The 25,189-nt window shown below is 42.3% G+C and overlaps 1 protein-coding gene across 2 annotated transcripts in view; it reads left to right on the top strand.

Annotated features, from left to right (window-relative positions):
* Window positions 1–25,189, top strand: part of LOC138371390 (tripartite motif-containing protein 5-like) — a 41,691-nt gene that overhangs the window by 8,924 nt on the left and 7,578 nt on the right. For both annotated transcript variants that reach the window (XM_069336174.1, XM_069336175.1), the window contains exon 2: window positions 4,903–4,972. In XM_069336174.1, the coding sequence (XP_069192275.1) occupies window positions 4,967–4,972 (6 nt within the window). In that variant the 5' untranslated portion in view covers window positions 4,903–4,966. The remainder of the gene's footprint in view (window positions 1–4,902; window positions 4,973–25,189) is intronic.

The following is a 25,189-nucleotide window of genomic DNA, read 5'->3' as shown; positions in this document are numbered from 1 at the left end:
ACCTTCAACTCGCTCCATTCCTTGGCCTAGTTGTAAATTGCATCTTTAATTGAATATTTCTTGAAATTTTCTAGTGTTCTACTAACCTTCGTATCCTTATTAGGCATCTCAGTCTTCCTCAGAGAGCAGAACTTCCAAAATATCTGAATTCATAGCTCTTTTATAAAGCCTTTGAGAGCATAGATAACCCCTAATCCATGGGCTGTATTACAGATGTAGTGTTTGGTGGTAAAGCCATACATGTTATTTTGCCATCAGGCGATGTTAATTTAGCAATGGGGTGAGCTGGGGCATTGTCAGTCAACAACATTGCCTTTACCTCAGCAGGATGAATTCTACACATATTGATCTGCTGCTTTTTTACTTCTTTACAAAAATGATTCTGGAACCAATCCTCAAAAATAATCTGTGTGAACCAGGCATTTTTTGTGTTGTAGTAGATGACAGGTAATCTGTTCATGCAGTTTTTCAATGCTCTGAGGTTGGCAGATTTCCCAACAATTGCGCACTTTGTTCGGTGACTGCCATTTGCGTTACAGCACAATAATGCTGAAATTCTTTCCTTCTTTACCTTGCAACTAGGAATACTCTTCTCAAGCCTGAAGGTCAAAGTGTTTCTTTGAAGGCATTTCCAGTTAAAGCCTGTTACATCTGCATTGTACACTTAAAACCAGCTTAGATTATTAGATATAATGTGCTGAGAAAGTTTATGCTTATATGCATTAGCACTTCCAACATCTGCACTTAATGCCTCGCCACAAATTTTCTTGTTAATGATGCCATACCTTTCTTTAAATTGACATACCCATTCAGTGCTAGCCTTGAAATTGTTAATGTTTAACTTTACAGCAAGTCTTTCAGCTGCATTTCTAATAGAATCAACTGAAACAGCAATTCCTTTCACACCATGCTGTGTAAACCATTTAAATACAGACGAGTCCAAATCCGTATACTTAGCAGGCCTCAATTTTTCCTGTTGCCTATTGCATCAGTTTGAGCAAAGAATTTCTTAATATTATCCTTCTGCTTTTTTATATCACAAATTGTAGCTTTACCAATGTTGAATTCTTGGGCGAGTCGAGTGACAGAGTATCCACGCTCTGCTTTCTCTGTTAAGTCAACTGTCTGATCAATTGACAAATGTTTTCTCTTTTATTTTATACCTTCAATACCATGAATGCTGCTCTGAGACATCTTGATAGATTAAATGAGTTCAAACAGTAAAAATTGTTCAAATTTATCACAAAATCCTTCACGCGCGAGCCCGACATTTTTACCCCAGGAAGAGGAGAAGCACATGGTGCCAGCCATCTCATCCAGGCCCAATGCGTTGACATGACCTGTGCTTATTTTATAGGCATACTCAAAATTTAATGTACATATTGACTGTTACAAGTTGTTTTATTTAAAATATTATTATTGTTATAATTAGAGAAATATTGTTAGTTTGAAGTTTTATGCATTTTATACAGTACAGTTCTGTATTAACCCTTAAGCTGTGCATGGCATACATATACAACAGGACCTGATGGCAAAGTTCAATTTCTCAAATTTGCTCTAATGCTTTCCAAGTTTTTGTGCATACTAGCAAATCCTGCAACTTTGTCTAAATGATCATAAACGTAACTTGTAAAGTAAGAAAATAAAAAATAATTATAAAATTGAATATTGAAAACTTCAGATATTGAGATAAGCTGCAAAAATATAAACTATCACTAATTGTTCATTTGGTGTTATTATGCTCTCAGAATAGTATATGATCTTCATTTTCATAGATTTAGAATATATGTTTTCAGTTTAGTTTACTGTAAAAAATATCATCAATGTGGCATTTGAATTATGCGCCAAATTTAGAAAAAAAATTGATAACTACAAATGTTCAGGGTTTGTGAAAAATCCATTCTAATAGGATTGTAGAACAGACAACTGTGCACAATATTTGTAAAAATCGTGAGAATCGGTCAGAAACTGAATTTTTTGAAGCTGACTCAAAGTTTTAGAGATAATTGAAGTTAAATTTATCGATAATGAATAAGGTAGTTCTAATTCATTAATTTACTTATATGTTTTAATAAACGTTGTTTGGCATTCGTACTCAAATATGTGAAAGTTGTAGGTCAATATGTGTTGGAATGATGTCAAGAAAAAATACCCCCCCCCCCAAAAAAAAAAAAAAAAACTAAATACTGTATAGGAAAAATTATAATGATTTAGGGGATAAAAATATATATAGTGGCACCTCGATTAACGAGTTTAATCCTTTCTGGCACCGAGCTCGTTATGTGGAAAACTCGTCTTTAGAAACAAATTTCCCCATATAAAATAAAGGAAATAAATTTAATCCGTTCCACTCACAAAAATATCCATACTTGTATGACATTTTATAATGTAAATATAATACTGCACATGTATTTATGAATGTTTTGTTGTACTATTTTCATGTTTACCTTATGAAGAGTCGTTGCTTGCTTGAATGAGACGATGGGGAGGTGGGAAGGAGGAGAGGGGTTATGGTGTGGCAGGAGAATCCACCTCTGAATCAGGGGGGCTCTCTCGGAAATTTCTCCCCACTGGGACCGGATTGTGGTTCACTATCACTGGCTCTTCTTTTCTCTACTTTTCCAAAGAACGTATCTATTGACAATTGCTTTTGTCTTTGTTTTAGGATGTTCCTAAAACGAGTCGGCAAATTGTCATTAAACATGTTCACACACAAGGTTGTCACTGCTTTATCAGGGCAGCTTTTCCAAGAATGCGGTCACCTTTTCAAACATTCCCAACACTTCCCTGATCTCACTGAAAGAGGCAGCATCCTCCCTTACCTCCTACCCCCTTACTAATGGTGCAAATTGTTGATGAGGATCTGCCATACTCCATTGTGAGATCAGTCACACAGACACCACGCTCATGCTTTGCTATAATTTCCTTCTTCAAATCCATAGTAATTGTGTGTTTCTTCCTCTTGACAAGACTATCTTTAACAAGCAGCTTCTTTGGCGACATCTTGCGTTACAAATTGTTTTCACAAAACCACAAAATACTGAAAGAAAAGCACAAATAAATGCAGAGGGATGCTTGTCATGCGCGATACAACAACAACACTGGCGTCGGAGGCGTCCGAGAATTTGTGAGAACCCGCGAGACGCTAGGAAGCACCATGTGGTTTTGCTCGTTAATAGAGGTGAAGCTCGTCAATAGAGACAAATTTGCTGTGAGTGGCTCACTCGTTACTCGAAATGATCTTAGATACAGCCGCTCGTTAATCGAGGTGCCACTGTACTTTATAAAAGTGATAAAGCCCTGATCATCAAAAACCGCCTAAAGAGACAAAGAAAATAGAATTTGAAATCTGTGAAAAACTCAGTCAAAAGAAATTCAAAGTCCCAAGTTCTGCCAGTTGTGACTGATTTATTGGGTGACCAATTTCATTCTATCTTGACATAGTTAGGGATGGGTATGCACTCTCCAGGATGTAGAGGTTACATCAAAATGAGATAATAAACAAGGGAGATAAAAAATATATATATTTTTTGGATATTGGTGACAGTAACAGATATTAACATTAGGCAATACATTTTTATGATATTTAACAAAATAGAGCATGATAACATACTCATTATTATTGGTATTATGATGCATCACTCAGCAATGCTATACAGGCACCAGCTGCATATCCACTTTGTGGACACTTCTTGCTACTATTCTTCTTCTTTGTACATTGTACAAGTGCTTGCATCTCTTTATTACTGCATTATCCCTCAGTTCCAGTTAATAGGAGCTGTTCTCCTTATCAACAAAATGTTCTCCTTTTAAAAAAAAATTGTCTAAAATACATTTTTGAAAATATTAGGATGAAACTTGCATGACGCTTATGCCAATAAGTTGGAGATTTGTCTAACATTTAATATTAATTTTCACATAATTCAAATATTTTTTGCCCAGCCCCAGCTTTTACAGCCCAGGCTGTAGCAGCTTTAGGGTTAATGCATGTGGTTTGTATTACGTAGGCTGTTAGAGAGGGAGGGGAGGCAACCGAGAACCCGCCCATACCCCCTTCCCCTTTCCTGCCCCACCCTCCTTACTCCTGCCCACCCTCCATACTCCTGTCCACCCTCCTTACTCCTGCCCACCCTCCTTACTCCTGCCCTCCCTCCATACTCCTGCCCATCCTCCTTACTCCTGCCCACCCTCCTTACTCCTGCCCACCCTCCTTACTCCTGCCCATCCTCCATACTCCTGCCCACCCTCCTTACTCCTGCCCACCCTCCTTACTCCTGCCCACCCTCCTTACTCCTGCCCACCCTCCTTACTCCTGCCCACCCTCCATACTCCTGTCCACCCTTCTTACTCCTACCCACCCTCCATACTCCTGCCCACCCTCCTTACTCCTGCCCACCCGCCTTATTCCTGCCCACCTTTCTTACTTCTGCCCACCCTCCATACTCCTGTCCACCCTCCATACTCCTGCCCACCCTCCATACTCCTGCCCACCCTCCTTACTCCTGCCCACCCTCCTTACTCCTGCCCACCCTCCATACTCCTGCCCACCCTCCTTACTCCTGCCCACCCTCCTTACTCCTGCCCACCCTCCATACTCCTGCCCACCCTCCTTACTCCTGCCCACCCTCCTTACTCCTGCCCACCCTCCATACTCCTGCCCACCCTCCTTACTCCTGCCCACCCTCCATACTCCTGCCCACCCTCCTTACTCCTGCCCACCCTCCTTACTCCTGCCCACCCTCCATACTCCTGCCCACCCTCCTTACTCCTGCCCACCCTCCTTACTTTTGCTCAAAGTACAATACCTAAAAAATATTATTAAATTTTTCTAAAAATGTACTATGTTTTGGTGGGAAAAATTTAGTCATAGAAACCTTAAATTTGTTTTATTTTGCCTAATAGGTAATACTGCTTCCATCTCTGCTCGGCTACCCAGGACGATAGCAGACACAACTTCTGCCCATTAATGATGGTAAGTACAGTTTTATTCTTACTGTACTACCAGTGTGTGTATCATATTGTTATTAACTAGTGATGGTAAGTATATTTATTATGTTGCCATTAACTAGTGATGCTGAGCGTATTAACCCTTTAAGTGCGCAACACATCATATGATGGGTTAAGTGACTTGCAGTAACTTGTGCTCCACATCATATGATGCATTGGAGTACCGCGCAAGATTTGAAAGGCCCGCGGGTAGAGGGGACTCCCATACGCTGCTTAGGGGTTATAGTAAACAGACACCATTTTGTAAAAAAAAATCCAGCTCACGCTACCATCGCGTGGGAGGCATCAGTTACCCAGCAGCCACCATGTCGAGCGCACGGCCGAACGCTTATCGGGCGCGCACCACGCAATCACTCGTCCAAGAGCAAATAACCAGTGAATTATTTTCTGATGGTGAGGAAAGTAATTTTGATAACTGATATTGATAAAGACTACACACAATTGACCGATGATAGTAGCACTGACAGTGAAAATGAGATACAGCCGCCTCCCATGGCGAGGCCTATACTGTATGCTCACCCATACCACTTAGCCCAGTGTCTACTCCAATTCACCCTCGACCACACAGTTCATGTGATTATTTAGAGTCTGAGGATATTTTCGGTAACAAGTCAGAGGAAGGTGACTCTTTTTCTGGTTTTAGTGAAGTGGAATCAGAACATAGTGTTACCGAGCCTGGTGCCAGTACCAGTGGTGTTACTGGGCAAGAATTTGTTACGTCAGCAGTGTCTCGCCCAGCCAAGCGCCGCCGCATGGAACACGCCGCCGAGGCACCAAGAGTAGTGTAGTGATGGTGATGTTCTCGGGTAGTGTACTCACCTAGTTGTGCTTGCGGGGGATGAGCTCTGGCTCTTTGGTCCCGCCTCTCAACTGTCAATCAACAGGTGTACAGGTTCCTGAGCCTATTGGGCTCTATCATATCTACACTTGAAACTGTGTATGGAGTCAGCCTCCACCATATCACTTCCTAATGCATTCCATTTGTCAACCACTCTGACACTAAAAAAGTTCTTTCTAATATATCTGTGGCTCATTTGGGCACTCAGTTTCCACCTGTGTCCCCTAGTGCGTGTGCCCCTTGTGTTAAACAGCCTGTCTTTATCAACCCTGTCGATTCCCTTGAGAATCTTGAATGTGGTGACCATGTCCCCCCTAACTCTTCTGTCTTCCAACGAAGTGAGGTTTAATTCCCGTAGTCTCTCCTCGTAGCTAATACCTCTCAGCTCGGGTACTAGTCTGGTGGCAAACCTTTGAACCTTTTCCATTTTAGTCTTATGCTTGACTAGATATGGACTCCATGCTGGAGCCGCATACTCCAGGATTGGTCTGACATATGCGGTATATAATGTTCTGAAAGATTCCTTACACAAGTTTCTAAAGGCCGTTCTTATGTTAGCCAACCTGGCATATGCTGCTGATGTTATCCTCTTGATATGAGCTTCAGGGGACAGGTCTGGCGTGATATCAACCCCAGGTCTTTCTCTCTGACTCTTGAAGTATTTCATCTCCCAAATGGTACCTTGTATCTGGTTTCCTGCTTCCTACCCCTATCTTCATTACATTACATTTGCTTGGGTTAAACTCTAACAGCCATTTGTTCGACCATTCCTGCAGCTTGTCCAGGTCTTCTTGAAGCCTCAAACTGTCCTCCTCTGTCTTAATCCTTCTCATAATTTTGGCGTCGTCAGCAAACATTGAGAGGAATGAGTCTATACCCTCTGGGAGATCATTTACGTATATCAGAAACAGGATAGGTCCAAGTACAGAGCCCTGTGGGACTCCACTGGTGACTTCACGCCAGTCTGAGGTCTCACCCCTCACTGTAACTCTCTGCTTTCTATTGTTTAGGTACTCCCTTATCCACTGGAGCGCGCTACCAGTTACTCCTGCCTGTTTCTCCAGCTTATGCATCAACCTTTTATGGGGTACTGTGTAGTGTGGTGGATGTTCACGTGCTTCCACCTTATGTGCACGTAGCGGCCGTACTGTGCGTAAACGGGCTTCAGCTCCTGGTCCGCTGTGTACATCACTTCCTCGCCGTCGTGCCCCTGTTGCGTCTCGCAGGACACCAGGTGTACTAGTGTGGAGTGATGGTGCTGGTTTTATTCCTCGAATTCCTGCCTTTGACAATAAAGATGGGATTACCGAGCTTTTTCCTGATAATGGAGAGGATATGAGTGAATTTTACACTCATATCCTATTTTATTTTACAGCATTCTATGATGAGCCGCTCATGGAATATATTGTACACCAAACGAACCTTCATGCGGCTCATCTCATTAGAAGAGAGATAACAGAATTTTCATGATTGCAACATTGGAAAACCACCAATGTAGGTGAAATGTATGTGTTTTTAGCAATATGTATGTTGATGAAGCACTGTGTCAAACACGCTATCACAGATTACTGGAGCAAAGATCTGACTATTTCAACACCTTTCTTAGGGAAATATATATCCCGAGATAGGTTTCAGATACTCCTCAGGTGTCTGCATTTTGCAATGTAATGAGGACCGGACAGAGGATGATAGACTTTGGCGAGTGATGACACTATATGAATGAAGTGATTGATAAGTTCAGAGATTTTTACGTACCAGCACAGAAGCTGGTGATTGACGAATCCTTTGTGCTTTTCAAAGGATATGTTTCATTCAAGCAGTATATTCCCTCCAAACAAAACAGATTTGGATTGAAATTCTTTGTACTGTGTGACTGTGAAACAGGATATGTGTTACACATGATTCTGTATTCAGCTAGTGATGTAGACATTCCCGGTAACGACGAACATGGTTTCTCGGGTAGTGTGGTGAAGTCACTGATGGCACCATGGATGAACAAGGGCCACATCTTATACACAGATAATTACTATACAAGTCCATTGCTAACTAAGTTTTTGGTTGAAAATAGAACTGGATTGGTTGGCACAGTAAAGGCACGAAGGAGGGAAATGCCAGTGTTTGACGGTAGACTCTCAGTTGGTGAGTGCCAGTTACGGAAATGTGATCAAATACTCTCGGTTCGGTGGAAAGACAAGAGAGAAGTGAACATGCTGACAACCATTCATGAGGGTACAATGTTGAACAGTGGCAAGGTGAACTGTGTAACGAAAGAACCAGTATATAAGCCAGATTGTGTTCTTGACTATACTGTAATATCAACATGCGTTTGATTAATAAGGCTAACATGATGGTTGGCACTATCGAGTGTGTGCGGAAAACATTGAAATGGACGAAAAAAGATTTTTTCCATCATGTTGACATGAGCATGTTGAACTGCTATAATATGTATCTGGTGAAAACTGGACGTAAACCTAGTTTCCGTGCGTTTGCTTTTACACTTGCAACACAGTTATTAGCAAAGCTTGGTAAAGATGTCCCTGGCATGCAAAGACCAATCATGAACCCAGTGTTGCAGCATGCTGTAACACCCACGCTTGCTCACATGGAGGCCTTTCAGCAACACAGACTAAAACATTTGCCACCAGCTGGAAAGCGTGCAATAGGCCAACATGAATGCCTAGTATGTAAAACAACAAAAAGGAGAGTACAGAAACGTAAAGTGGTGCAAACATGGTGTGAAGCGTGTGCAGTTCCATTGTGTGCTGTCGACTGCTTCAACGACTACCACTCTCTCTAAGAATTCTAAATGTGCAATAATAGTGCAAAAGCCTGTACATAGTGCATGCTTGTGTGTACATATAATAATGAACATTGTGATACATAATATAATGGCATAATGGAAAACATTTGTGTGCACATGTGTATACTCGATGTATGTAACATTTATTGACAATGACTGTGATGTAACATTATGTGCAACACAATTGTGACTAATATTGCTAATAAAATAGGCCTAAACACTGTAAATAATGCCGCGAAAATAAATTCGTGGCAACTCTGGCTGCTTGAAGACCGCGCGCGACGCCTCTGGGACACACCGTGCATGAGCGATCATGCATGGTGTGACGTCATCTCCCATCTTGTCGGCTCAATTACGTCGTCGGTAAGTTCAATTGAATTTTTTGTTCTCATGGTCAGGGAACACGACTTAACAGGTTGGGAAGAAAAATTTTTTTTTTTTTTTTTTGGTATGCGCCTGTGGGTGACAAATGCTAAATAGCCCGGAGCCACACAAGGGTTATTCTTGGTGTTTTCATTACCCAGTGATGGTGAGTGTATTCATCATATTGGCATTACCCAGTGATGTTGATTGTATTAGTCATGGTATTATTCACCAGTTTTGTTGAGTGTATTAACCCTCTGAAATGCATTAGCGCCTAATTTCGCTCGATCAAGGGGTGCGCATAACACCTTAACCACTGCTCTGTGCCAAACGACAAATGCTTTTCGCCAATAACTGTCCCCACCGACAAAAGTTTTTTTTTTGTACACGGTCAAAACACGCTCGCGGTAGGTTGGATACAAAATGAACTCTTGGGAGGGGAGGACCAGTGAGAGGCAGCTTTCTTTGAAAAAAATTCCCAGAATGTCCTAGGGCTGCTCGCTGGGTTAGTATTGAGTGAGTAACCATGGGGTGGTGCACACGCCTCTGGCTCCCAAACACCTGTCCGACGCAGTGTTGAAAGATCGCTCTCTGTCGGTGAAATTCAGACCTTATAGCTTAAAGAACATAAAGGTCATGATATTGATGAAGCTAGGCGCAATAAGGACCTAACACAAAGGTCGGATGCAAGTTATACCACACCTATTAGGATGATACAGCGAGCGTATCCAGTTGTAGCTGTGAACGCCACCCATGCCCACCTATGCCATCTCCAATTTATATAAGGGATACATAGATGAATCGTTTTCTGGGTTCAGTGATGATGCATCTGATACAAGTAGCATAGATGAACAGTGTTAGCGGTTTCCATGGTGGTGTTTTCCATAGATATTTTCAAGATTAGCTGAATCTCTTCCAGAATGGCTGAATCTCTTCTAGATTGACTGACACTTGCTGTAAATGACTGAATCTTCCAGTCAGGGACCTTACAAAGCAATATTTTCAAGACTACCTTATGCATTACGAGCTCGGCTACATACCACTTTGTAACACGGATTTGGGTTTCTCTCTCTCTACTTCTCTTCCTTCTTTGCCCTCTACCCGTATTTTTACTTTTTATTCTCTACCAAGGGACTCCAAAACTTTTACCAAAGCCAACTCCACGCCACGTGGTCCTAAGACGATTGACCGACTTAGGATTCTACACCCAGTATGACGTGACCTAGGCTCTGAGCAAAACCCTAGAGTCGCCTCTACGCTGCCACCACCAGACCAGTAACACAAGAGCAATGATCGAGGTCTGGATCGATCACGCTAATTAATCAACCTAGGGGCTTGATCCCCACTATATACGATGACCTTGAGTGTGGAATAAATTACACGGTAATGATAATTCCGATTCGATGTTAGAATCGGCGCCCAATCCAACTTTACCTCGTGTGGACCACGTGACCAGGACAAGTTTACACATAAAACACATGGAAATAATGAAATGCAAAATATTAACAAATTTAATTTATTAAAAGAAAACTAAAACAAAATCTAAATATGTTCACTCCCTGTCACTTTAACACTCCCTACTTGACCTGAGTGGCAAATGAGAAGACTATCCCTATAATTAACAATAGCAACTATACCTTGGGCGACCACAGCTCTAGATGTTTGGCTGGTCTTGGGGAGAGGTAAGATGGTTGGCCTCTTATCCCAGCTGCTCCCGTTTCCACACTGATCTCTCCCTTGTCTGGTCTACCCCAGACAGACCATTGTAACCTTCCGCCTAGTCAAAGTTTCACAAAGTTACTAGCAAGGTTTAAGTTATAACAATTAACCTCTGTTGTACTTAATTGATCCAGACTGGTTGAATTATTTTACTGAAATTAAATTACACAAGCCTCTAACGGCAGAGCTGTTCCCGATCACAAAGATGGTTATTAAAACTTTGAGAAATAGTAGACCTGTCAACCCCTGATGACCTATGACCGCCGGTCACTCCGCCTTACAAGTTAGATCTGATTCGTGACGTCACTGATGGTGACTTAAACTCAATAATTAGAATACTCTTGATATTGTACCCAGTACTATTATACAATACAATTTTAATGCAAAATGAATAAAGGCTAATTTCTCTAAATTACTGAATACTATAGGATGGTTCATTATACAAAATTATGAACAAAGATGCCCGCCATTTGTGACTCAGACCTGCTAATTCCCAGGGGACTGGGCGTTGTTGAGAGGTCAGGTCCCTACTCGAACTTCTGGAACCTTCTGGAATAATTCTTACAACAGCCTAGTTTGTTACAACTTACAAGTACTAAAGCCAAGGGTGTACGTGAGTGCGTTATTTGCAAGCACACAGAAGAAAGAAACAGCGAAAATCTATCAGTACCTGGTGCAACGAGAGCGAAGTCGCGCTTTGTACCATGGACTACTTCATTGATTATTACTCACTTCCAAAGTACTGATTGTGTAATACAGTGTGTTAGTGTGTAAATAGTGTGTGAAACTATACATATTGTAATCTTAGTGAATTTTTAGCAAGTAATATTGCAACAATAAACATTGTGGATACATTACTGACACACAGTATCACAGTTCCATGGAACATTATGAACGTTCTGTTGTATACATATTGTAAATAACAAAAATATGCATCATATACAATAAAAAAACTAATAAAACAGCATTGGAAATACATAGAACAAATAATTGAAAATATATTTGTGGCAACTCACAATGCTTGAATGGCCTGCACGCTTGTTTCTGGGAGTTTCTGGTACGGGCGACCAGCCATGATGACGTCACAGCGCACCTTGTCCACGTCCCCACTGCCAAAGTAAGTGGAATTTTGTATTTATTTTTACATAGACATGTTCAGGGTTAAAAAAGCATTTTTTGGGGAACACTTGATTTCATGCGCATGGGGAATGTCACAATAAACTCGGCGCATCACAGTGGTTAAGGCACTCGTAGATATATTGTAGGGTTCAAAACTTGGGTACAAGATGGATTCCTGAGGTGTTTGCCAGCTTGAAAAAAATTCCCAGCATTCCCCATGGTTGTGGGCAAGCTCATATTCAAGGTAGCAACCATTTTGTATGTATCTGTTTGTATATTGAGCTCCCAGTCTCTAGTTGGTCATGTTTTTGAGAAAACACTCTCTGATGTTGAAATACAGGGCATATTGCTTGAAGATGAGCATGCCAATGATTTTGATAACTCAAATCTGGAAAAAGACCTAAGACAGGTGTCTGATACTAGTGATACAGATATTGAAGTGAACGCTGTGGAGAGTATGTACAGTACACAGCTCTCACAGCCCTGCCATGCCGGCCTAGGTCATCACCATCAGTGGAACAACACAAATGAATTTTTGTATGTTCTCCTGAACATTTAGCGCCAAATGCAATTTGTTCGGATTATCCGGGAATGCTTTAGAGTAGGGTTCGTTAGAGTGAGGATGCACTGTAATTGAATCACTAATATGCTCACAATACTTTTTGAGTATAGCGATGGATCACATTTTATTATATAAATATATCACACTACACACTATTGAATAATATTACTCGAAAAAAAAACAGAAAAAAAAATCAAAGACATTGAAATAATTAAGTAATAATATTTTTGTGGCAACTCCCGCCTGACAGCTCGGGTGGAGCTGACTGCCTCCGATGATTACTCTGTCAACGCCTCACTTTTGCCAGACTTCCTCGCCCTATTGTGGTCAAAATATGTCACAAATTATTTTCTATTTTTCCCATGATCAGGAAACACACATGAACACTTTTATAACTTTTTCTTCAACACGTGTTGCAGGCTAAAATCGCAAGAGAGCAGCTCAAGGGTTAACAAAAACCAACTAATAATATCAGGGGTTTCGCGGCCTGATGAGGGTATCGACATCATAAAACCAAAACACGCCGAGTCCCTGATGAAGGTAATGCCATCATCAATTAACCCCTTAACTGCGTTGCCTCCAAATGTGACACCCCCGCAGTGCGCAGGAAATAAATTCTCTGGAAAAAATTCTTTTTTCTTTTTAAAGTGTCAAAAACCCTTCCCTCAGTAGGGGTATGTAAAAAAAAAGTCGAAATTGTACTTACTTTGGCTGCTATGGGGTCCGGAAGTTGGGGCGTGACGTCATCATTCCCCGTGCGCTCGTGCCGTAAGCTCTCGGGGGCGGTGGGGCGCTCGGGGCGGGGCGCGTGAGTTGCCGCGAATATATTTTCGTTCATTTTTTGCGCACCTTTCCAAATACATTTTCATTGTTTTTATGTGCCAATCCAATGTATAATGAACACGTATACTATAATATCGCAGTACAACATCCGTACTGTCCGTAGACACTGTGTTACGTGCATGAAACTTGTGTACACATATGCAGCACATATTTACTATGTATCATGCTAATTTGTGTATATATACAATCTATTTACACACTATACACTGTCACACACTATATACATTCACTATCAACACATTCAGAACACCATGTAGCAGCTGCTTCGTATGGGCCAATAGCAGCTGCCTCATATGGGCCAATAGCAGCTGCCTCGTATGGGCTAATAGCAGCTACCTCGTATGGGCCAATAGCAGCTGCCTCGTATGGGCCAATAGCAGCTGTCTCGTATGGGCCAATAGCAGCTGCCTCGTATGGGCCAACAGCAGCTGCCTCGTATGGGCCAACAGCAGCTGCCTCGTATGGGCCAACAGCAGCTGCCTCGTATGGGCCAACAGCAGCTGCCTCGTATGGGCCAACAGCAGCTGCCTCGTATGGGCCAACAGCAGCTGCCTCGTATGGGCCAACAGCAGCTGCCTCGTATGGGCCAACAGCAGCTGCCTCGTATGGGCCAACAGCAGCTGCCTCGTATGGGCCAACAGCAGCTGCCTCGTATGGGCAACAGCAGCTGCCTCGTATGGGCCAATAGCAGCTGCCTCGTATGGGCCAATAGCAGCTGCCTCGTATGGGCCAATAGCAGCTGCCTCGTATGGGCCAATAGCAGCTGCCTCGTATGGGCCAATAGGAGCATTTGGCCATGAACACATTCAGAACACCTCGAGTGAGAGCAGCCACACCCAGCCTGTCTCCCTCACTCCAACATCTTACTCGCCAACATTGCTCCTCCCACCATATTGTTATAGTTCTTATTACACATGTTCTATATACCTATCTACATGTTTTATTTACCAGAACTATGCAAGTAAGCCGGTATTGTGTCCAAACAGTACAGTGGCCACCATACACTGCATGAAAAATCACACAGCAGACGACGCTACGATTACGTCACCTCCCTCACCAAAATAGCTCCTCTCAACATTCTTCTGTTGCTGTTCTTACACTATATACACACACTATATATACCCATGTACATATGTGTTGCCCATAGCGAACCACTAAGCTAGTATGGTGAGCAAAACATTGTGTGTGTGGCAGCCACACACACAATGAGGCTACCTCAATTCTCGCCCTCCCTCCCTCATCAAAATTCCTCCTTCCACAATACTACGCACAACGCTAATTATAAACACATTCCTGCTATTATCACAATCCTGGTCACTAATTCCTGTAAATGAATAATTGACCACACGTTTATTTTGAAAAGGAACCTAAGAAATCATTTGAAGATTCCTAGATGAACGAAATAATGCTGTGGTGCTGTGGCTAGCGCTGTGAACATCGTGAACAGCATTGAATTACTGATATTTGAACATTGTACCCAGTCATTATCACACTCAGGCTCTAATATAACACTATCATAGCTAAATAATACAAGTTATATATATATTTTGACATTATTAGGCGATGCTGTGGTCACATGCTGAACAGCAGTGCTGTGCGCTCATGCTGCGAGCGCCAGCCTTGGTTGCTCACACACTACTGAGGCCCCCACACCCGGGAATGTGGACCACGATTTTTTTTAAAGATGGCGTCTGTTTACAAGAGCCCTGAGGAAGCTGATGTGAACCCCATGTAGCCGCGGGAGTTTTGAATGGAACGTGAAAAATACAAATACCCGGAGGCGCGTTGCGCAAACCAGACGTGAGCCTGCAGGCGCGTTGCGCAGTTTAAGGGTTAATGCATTTTTAAAAATCCCATTTATTGTCCGAATATTATGGGACTGGTTTTAAATGTGCCCCTTTATATTGTGAACAGTTTGATAGCAAAATGAATGACGTAGCATGAAAATTGAGGTTAGAAAGCTGAAAAGAGTACAGTTCATCCTCACTAACGAACCCCGTTCTAGCGAATTCCCAGAAGATCCGAACAAATTGAATTAGGTACTAAATGTTCAGTGGAACATACAAATGTTTGATTAAGCGAAGATTGTTCATCCAAGCAGTCACCGAGACCGAGCGTCGGAGGTGGCTGTCATCATCTATGATTCGCCAAAGTGTAAACAGTTATACAGTGTTTTATTATGCTTGCCCATTGTTTCTAGGGATAAATGGTTGAAGGATGATAAAATGGTATCAAGGGTCATTGGTGAGAGTTGTTGTCAGGGGGGGCAAGTGGTGTCAGTAGTTAGGATTTATTGTTAGGGGGGGCAGGTGGTGTAAGTTATTCTCATGGAAGGCAGGTTGTCAGTGGTGTAAGTTGTCAGGGAAGCTGGAGTAATAGTGGTGTCAGGGGAGGCAGGTTGTGTCAGTGGAGAGCTCTGGCTCGAGTTATCATGTAAATGGCAACACGTGGCTGGCGCCTCCATGCTCCACCTTGATAGTTCACTCACTGTCTGCTTTTCACCAAATTAGCTGAGAAAATGTTACCATTTCAGTTGTTTGCAACACAAAGCTCTATCATATTCCATAGTCAAAATTAACAATTTATAATAAATTGTGGTGTCAGTGGTGAGAGGATGTATTAGGGGGTGGAAAGGCGTCAGAGAAGGAGGGTGAGTAGAGACACCAGCTGACTGCTACAGCACGTGCCTGCCTCGATACTAAGCTCACTTGCTGCTTTTGACAAAATTAGGAGAGAAAATTTTACCATTTCAGTGGTTTGTAATGCATCGCTCTACCATATTCCGTAGTCAAAATGAAGAATTCATAATAATGTGTGGGGTCAGTGGTGAGGGGATGTATTGGGGGGGGGAGGGAGGGGTAAGGAGGCGGCTAGCCTCTATGCAGTCAACATTGGGTCGAGTTTCGTCGAGGTCTGGGTTCAAGGTCTGGCCTGAGGCCTGGTCTGGCCCAAGGCCTGTCAGTCTGGCTGCCACCCTCCCCCCCTCACTCCTATACCGCCAACATGCTACAACCCCTCCCCCCTCCCCTCCCGCACCTGACTACCAGCGGCCGGCCCTGACCCTCCTTCCCCTACCACCGGGGGCCGCCAACCACCCCTCCTCCTCTCTTCAGTTTGTTGAGAAAATTATATGATTTTGCTTTTTTGGATTCAATAATGCTCATATATGTAGAATTTTTAATCCAAATTGTTTGTAAGTGATTGTTCTATCAAATGCCATAGTGAAAATGAAGACTTCATAATAAATGAATTGTTTATGAATATTTATGTAGACTGATACAGTTGGCTTATGGAAATCCTGGCCATTACATCATATTTGCAGCCACCAATAACAGTCACATAGTTTTGATTTTAATATGGAATTGTTTACAATTGATTGTTCTATCATGTGCCATGTTCAAAATGATAAATACATAATAAATAGATTTTCTGTGATTTTTTGTTTTGTTGATAGTGGATGTAGGACCTTTGTTATTTTCACATGAAGGGGAGGGACAGCCTGGGGCTGACGGGTAGAACGAATTCCGCAGTGAAACGAATCGGCCTCGCCTCGTTCGAGTGAGGTCACACTGTATAAATATTTAAGTGTGGTTTGTGCGCTCACGGCCAATGCTCAGCCTTCGTTGCAGTGTGTGCCAGGTCGCTTGCCAGGCCAGCAAAAGAGTTAATCTTCCTTGGAGATTTCAATTTACCGAGTCTAAGATGGAGAATGGCAAACACAATTAGCATAGCAAGGAATGACCCGGGAAATAACCAACCACAGGTTAGAGAACTTTTGAGATTCTGTGACAAATTCTCGCTCAATCAACAGATTACAGAACCAACTAGGAACGAAAACACACTAGACTTGTTTTCTAGTGTGTTTTTGTTGTTTTCTAGTTTTCTAGACTTGTTTTCTAGTTCATCATTAGTTCACAAACAATGATGAACTAATCAGAGACATCACAATCTCAGATACTTCATACTCAGGCCATAAGCTCATTGAAGTGCGAACTAGCATAAATAATGGTAGTAGGTCTAAGAGACCCAACAAGCGAGAAGGAATATTCAATCAATTCAATTTTAACAATAAGAGGATCGACTGGGAAAAAATAAATGTAGACCTTGCAACCATTCAATGGGAGACAGTCATAAACGACAAAACTCCCACACAGGGAATAGCTCAACTGACAGCTGAAGCTTACAAGGTCTGCTTGAAGCACGTGCCTGTGAGGAGGGGCAGAAAGAGGACCACTCTAGAAAGAGAACGCAGACAACTCTACAGGAGAAGGAAAAAAATAACGGAAATGCTTCGGCAGACACAACTATCACAAGCAAAAAAAATAAGCCTAAGCAGGGAGATCGAAGAAATAGAACAAACGTTGAAGCGATCATATGAGTCTGAGGAAATGGAATTGGAACAGAAAGCTATACAAGAGATAAGGAAAAATCCGAAATATTTTTTCACATACGCAAAACCAAAATCAAAAACCTCTACCAGTATTGGACCGTTAATTACAAATGAAGGTACGTACACAGAGGACAACAAAGAGATTAGTGAAATTCTAAGACGCCAGTATGAGGCTATGTTTAGCACACCAATAAACAACATGAAAGTTGATGACCCAGACAGCTTCTTTATGAATGACATTCAAGCTGCAGATAATATAACGGATATTACCACAAACTCGAAAGACTTTGAAAGAGAAATTGACAATATGCCTATGCACTCAGCTCCTGGGCCTGACTCATGGAATTCAATATTCATAAAGAAATGTAAAGTACCAGTAGCGAGAGCACTCAGCGTAATTTGGAGAAAGAGCCTGGATACAGGGGACATACCAGCAGCACTTAAATCTGCAGATATAGCTCCGTTGCACAAGGTGGGGGGGAGTAAAGCCTTGGCAAAAAATTATAGGCCAGTTGCACTAACATCACACATAATAAAAGTGTTTAAAACGTTTGTATATAGGGTAATAACACCACAAACAGTATTGTTGGGGTGAAACTTTAGTGCGTCTGACCTTGAATGTGTGAAGGAAGCAGCCGCCACCTGACTGTGTGTAGTGACGTCTCTTAGTGCCTGAACTAACTATATCAACTTAGTTGTACAGTTGTGGTGAACAAAACATGTAGATACTTACATATAACATCTGTATATAGTGAATAAAATCAAAAACAGTATTGTGGGAGGAGAATGTGGGTGAGGGAGGGAGGAAGTAGCAGCCAGAGGCGGGCTGCCACTGGTTGCCACTGCCACTCAGCATGCCAACTTAGTGGTTCGTTATGGTGAACACGAATGTAGATACTTATATGTAACGTCTGTATATAGTGAATAAAAGCAAAAACAGTATGGTGGGAGGAGAATGTGGGCGAGTGAGTGGCTGGCTGGTGTGTGGCGGTCACTCCTCGTTGCTTTTTGACTCATATTAGCGACTTAATGGTACGTTATGGTGAACAAAACATGCAGATATTTATATATAACCTGTGTATATAGTGTAATAATCGACAAAGTATTTGTTCACTGTTTGATGAACATAATAATTGAATCAACAATATGCACACTATATTTTTGAGTACAGCGATGATTCACTCATTTTATTATATAAATATATCACACTACACACTATTGAATAATATTACAGCAAAAATACTATGAAAAATCAATCAGAGACATTGAAATAATTAGGTAATTATCTCTTTGTGGCCACTCCTGCCTGACAGCTGGCGAGCAACAGACCGCTTGGGACGCACGCTGAGTCAGCGCCTGTTTTTTGCCAGACTTCCCGCCCTATAGCGGGCAATATATGCCACTTACGATATTTTTATTATTTTTCCCATGATCAGAGAACACAAATTAACAGGTTTAAAAGAAAAAATAATTATTTTTTTGTATGCGCCTGTGGGTGACAAATGCTAAATAACTTTGAGCCACACAAGGGGTTAACCCCTTAACTGCGTTGCCTCCAAATGTGACACCCCCGCAGTGCGCAGGAAATAAATTCTCTGGAAAAAATTCTTTTTTCTTTTTAAAGTGTCAAAAACCCTTCCCTCAGTATGGGTATGTAAAAAAAAAGTCGAAATTGTACTTACTTTGGCTGCTATGGGGTCCAGAAGTTGGGGCGTGACGTCATCAATCCCCGTGCGCCCGTGCCGTAAGCTCTCGGGGGCGGTGGGGCGCTTGGGGCGGGGCGCGCGAGTTGCCGCGAATATATTTTCGTTCATTTTTTGCGCACCTTTCCAAATACATTTTCATTGTTTTTATGTGCCAATCCAATGTATAATGAATACGTACACTATAATATCGCAGTACAACATCCGTACTGTCCGTAGACACTGTGTTACGTGCATGAAACTTGCGTACACATATGCAGCACATATTTACTATGTATCATGCTAATTTGTGTATATATACAATCTATTTACACACTATATACATTCACCATCAACACATTCAGAACACCGCGTAGCAGCTGCTTTGTATGGGCCAATAGCAGCTGCCTCGTATGGGCCAATATCAGCTGCCTCGTATGGGCCAATAGCAGCTGCCCTGTATGGGCCAATAGCAGCTGCCCCGTATGGGCCAATAGCAGCTGCCTCATATGGGCCAATAGCAGCTGCCTCGTATGGGCCAATAGCAGCTGCCTCGTATGGGCCAACAGCAGCTGCCTCATATGGGCCAATAGCAGCTGCCTCGTATGGGCCAATAGCAGCTGCTTCGTATGGGCCAACAGCAGCTGCCTCGTTAGGGCCAACAGCAGCTGCCTCGTATGGGCCAATAGCAGCTGCCTCGTATGGGCCAATAGCAGCTGCCTCGTATGGGCCAATAGGAGCTGCCTCGTATGTCCAATAGGAGCTGCCTCGTATGGGCCAATAGGAGCTGCCTCGTATGGGCCAATAGGAGCATTTGGCCATGAAAACATTCAGAACACCTCAAGTGAGAGCAGCCACACCCAGCCAGTCTCCCTCACTCCAACATCTTACTCGCCAACATTGCTCCTCCCACCATATTGCTATAGTTCTTATTACACATGTTCTATATACCTATCTACATGTTTTATTTACCAGAACTATGCAAGTAAGCTGGTATTGTGTCCAAACAGTACAGTGGCCACCATACACTGCATGAAAAATCACACAGCAGACGACGCTACGATTACGTCACCTCCCTCACCAAAATAGCTCCTCTCAACATTCTCCTGTTGCTGTTCTTACACTATATACACACACTATATATACCCATGTACATATGTGTTGCCCATAGCGAACCACTAAGCTAGTATGGTGAGGAAAACAAGAGTGGCAGTCACACACACACAATGAGGCTACCTCAATTCTCGCCCTCCCTCCCTCATCAAAATTCCTCCTTCCACAATACTACGCACAACGCTAATTATAACCACAATCCTGCTATTATCACAATCCTGGTCCCTAATTCCTGTAAATGAATAATTGACCACACGTTTATTTTAAAAAGGAACCTAAGAAATCATTTGAAGATACCTAGATGAACGAAATAATGCTGTGGTGCTGTGGCTAGCGCTGTGAACATCGTGAACAGCATTGAATCACTGATATTTGAACATTGTACCCAGTCATTATCACACTCAGGCTCTAATATAACACTATCATAGCTAAATAATACAAGTTATATATATATTTTGACATTAGGTGATGCTGTGGTCACATGCTGAACAGCAGTGCTGTGCGCTCATGCTGCGAGCGCCAGCCTTGGTTGCTCACACACTACTGAGGCTCCCACACCCGGGAATGTGGACCACGATTTTTTTTAAAGATGGCGTCTGTTTACAAGAGCCCTGAGGAAGCTGATGTGAACCCCATGTAGCCGCGGGAGTTTTGAATGGAACGTGAAAAATACAAATACCCGGAGGCGCGTTGCGCAAACCAGACATGAGCCTGCAGGCGCGTTGCGCAGTTTAAGGGTTAAACATAATACAGGGTACATAACACAATCAAATTTGCCCATAGTAGGTAAGCACCATGTAAAGAATTTGGGAATAATGATGTCTAACGACCTAATGTTTAGGGAGCATAACCAAGCAAATATTGCGTCAGCCAGAAAAATGATGGATTACGAGAACTTTCAAATCCAGGGATCCCATCACAATGGTTGTGCTCTTCAAATAACTTGTGTTGTCGCATCATGAGTACTGCTCAGTACTCACTTTACCCTTCAGAGCAGGAGAGATTGCAGAAATAGAGGGAGTACAGAGAACATATACGGCATACATAGACCCGATAAAGCACCTAAATTATTGGGATCGTCTCAAAGCCCCCCAAATGTACTCGCTAGAAAGTCGACGAGAGAGATATCAAATAATATACATATGGAAAATACTAGAGGGCCAGGTTCCAAATCTACACTGTAAAATAATAACATACTGGAGTGAATGATACGAAAGAAAAAGCTCAATAAAACCAGTGAAGAGCAGGGGTGCCATAGGCACAGAGAACACTGTATAAACGTCAGTGGTCCGCGGTTGTTCAACATTCTCCCGGCAAGCATAAGAAATATTGCTGGGACAACCGTGGACATCTTCAAGATAAAACTAGATAGGTTTCTCCAAGGAGTGCTGGACCAACCTGGCTATGGTGGGTATGTGGGCCGCTCCAAGCAACAGCCTGGTGGACCAAACTCTCACAAGTCAGAGTTTGAGGAGTAGAGAGTACTCCTCAAGTACTTCCAGTAGAGTAGAAGTAGAACAACTCCCAGAACCCCATCAAGCAGGTAAACTGCCTCTAGATACAATGAAGATAAGCCTTAGGCTACACAATGAAACTTGTAAAAGCAACTGTATTGCTGCTGCCTCTAATATCAATTGGGAGTTTGAAATAGGTGACATAGTGATTATCAACCTTGTAGTGCAAACATTTCTTCACAAAACTTTTAGCCTTGCCTTAAGGCTACCTTGAGGTGTTTTCTGGGCTTAGCGTCCCCGCTGCCCGGTCGTCGACCAGGCCTCCTCGTTGCTGGATTGGTCAACCAGGCTGTTGAATGCGGCTACTCGCAGCCTGACGTATGAATCACAGCCTGGTTAATCAGGTATCATTTGGAGGTGCTTATTGAGTTCTCTCTTGAACATTGTGAGGGGTCGGCCAGTTATGCCTCTTATATTTAGTGGAAGCGTGTTGAACAGTATCAGGCCTCTGATGTTGACAGAGTTCTCTCAGAGTACCTATTGAACCTCTGCTCTTCAATGGGGGTATTCTGCACATGCTGCCATACCTTCCGGTCTCAAATGATATTATTTCTGTGTGCAGATTTGGGACCAGCCCCTCTACTATTTTCCACGAGTAAATTACAGTAGTTGCATGTCTCTGCACCTTTTCCAGTTTGTTGATGTGCTGCTTAAGATATGGGCACCATACAACCACTGCATATTCCAGTTTTGGTCTGACAATAGTTGTGAATAATTTCTTTAGTATTTTGCCATCCATGTATTTAAAAGCAATTCTGAAGTTAGAAAGTGTAGCATTGGCTCTTCACACAATGTTCTTTATGTGGTCCTCAGGTGATAGCTTTTTATCTAGAACCACTTCTAGATCTCTTTCTTTATCCAAATTCTTTAAAGATTTCTCACATTTCATAGAGGTGTCTGAATATAAAGTGAAAAAAATGCCAAAGGAGCTAAGTAAGAACAAAGCATTTGGTCCAGATGGAGTTTCACCATGGGTTTTGAGAGAATGTGCACTTGAGCTCAGCATTCCACTTAACAGATTTTTTCAGGCATCCCCGTGAACAGGAGTCCTAGCAGATGTGTGGAAAAAGGCTAACACAGAACAAATGTTTGCACTACAAGGTTGATATTCACTCTACTACCTATTTCAGATTCCCTGTTGATATTAGAGGCAGCAGCAATCTACAACAGTGGCAGCAGGGAAGATCCCATCAAATATAGACCTGTATCATTGACAAGTGTTACAGTATAGTGAAAATTTTGGAAAAAACCAGCGTTGAATGTAATGAAACGCCATTTTCTGGGTGAGACCCGGAGGCTCCCCGGAGCTTTACCAGGCTGATATGCTAATGTCAGACTTTGGCATCAGTCATGTGTATGGAGTTCAAGGGCCTACCGGGGACCACGGCCAGAACCTGGCCCCCTCAGAGAGGCAAGGGGAGCAATGGCCTATAGAATGGCTTATGCATCGTTAACGATGCATAAGCAACAGGGCTCCATTAAGGAACATATAATCTCTTCCCACAACCAGACCATCACCAGAGAAGTCTTATCAAAAAACACATAAATCATCGATAGATACAGCGATAGCAGGCGGCTTGATATCTGCGAGGCACTACACATTAAGAAGTCGATACCAGCAATCAACAGCCAATTAATGCACAACTATATTCTACCCACTTCAAGACTCCGCACCAATATAGGCCCATTGCAGGGTCTTACATTCTTCCTTTTAACTTACAAAATATTATACCCATTGTTTCGTGTTTTGTCTTGTGTTGAAAATTTGTTTTCACCTCATCCAAAACTGTTGTAACATATCACCTCACCCAAATGCAGGTATAAAATCAAAGCTGTTTAACCCTTACACTGCTCAGGGGTCCTGGGGACATTTACACCCCTGTGCGCAAGAAAAAAAAAAATTCAACATTTTTTTTTCGTCTTCTAGACATGTTAATTTGTGTCCCCTGAGCACGGGAAAAATAAAAAAAATCGTAGGTGACATATTTTGGGCGCAATTGACCGAGAAAGTCTGGCAAAAAGTGGGCGTTGACAGAGCGGTCGTCAGACCCGGTCAGCGTCACCCGCGCTGACAGGTGGGAGTTGCCACAAAGATATTATTACCTAATTGTTTCAATGTCTTCGATTGATTTTTTCTTAGTTTTTTTGCAGTAATATTATTCAGTAGTGTGTATTGTAATATATTTATATAATAAAAGTGGTGAATAATCACTATACTCAAAAGTATGATGTGCATATTAGTGATTCAATTATTATGTTTATAAAACCATAAACAAATAGTTTTGCTGCTTTTACACTCTATACACAGGTTATATATAAGTATCTGCATGTTTTGGTCACCATAACGAACCACTAAGTTGGTATTGAGAGTCGAAAAGCAACGAAGAGTTACCACCACACACCAGCCAGCCACTCGCTGCCACTCCCTCAACACACGCACTAAACTTTCTTCCCCCAACAATACCATTTGTGGTGTTATTACACTATATACAGACGTTATATATAAGTATGTATATATTTTGTTCACCACAACTGTACAGCTAAGCTGAAATAGTTAGTTCAGGCACTAAGAGTCGTCGCTATACACAGATGGCGGCTGGCGGCTCCCTCACTCATTCAAGGTCACACGCACTAAACTTTCTCCCCCAACAATACTGTTTGCAGTGTTATTACCCTATATACACATGTTATATATAAGTATCTACATGTTTTATGCACCGTAACTATACACCTAAGCTTGTAGTGCGCCCAAAGAGCATAGTGGCCACCCTCTAAACAGCTAGACAAATCGTGCAGACGACGTCACCTCCGTCACCCATATGGCTCCTCCCAGCATAATCCTTTTGCTGTTAATACACTAATACACACATTATATATAAGTATCTACATTTGTGTTCACCATAGAGAACCACTGACCTGGTATGGTGAATGCAAACAATAACAGGTGGCCACACAGTCAGTAAACGATGCTGTCTCTCTCCGTCTCTCAGCATCACTCCTCCCACAGCGCTAATTATTACAACATTCCTGCTATTATCACAACCCTGGTTATTTATATCAGTCAGGGGTCATCTGTAATATTGTCATCGCTAAATAATAACAATTATATATTTATTTTGACATTTTTCGGCGATGCTGTGGTCACAAGCTGAACAGCAAAGCTGTTCGCTCATGCTGCGTGCGCCAGCCTTGGTTGCTCCAACAGTACTGTGCCTCTTACACCTGAGAATATTGCCCAC

This window comes from Procambarus clarkii, chromosome 35 (genome assembly GCF_040958095.1).
Source record: "Procambarus clarkii isolate CNS0578487 chromosome 35, FALCON_Pclarkii_2.0, whole genome shotgun sequence".
NCBI lineage: Eukaryota > Metazoa > Arthropoda > Malacostraca > Decapoda > Cambaridae > Procambarus > Procambarus clarkii.
Note: the sequence above shows the minus strand (reverse complement) of the source record. Positions and strands in the feature narration are given on the sequence as shown.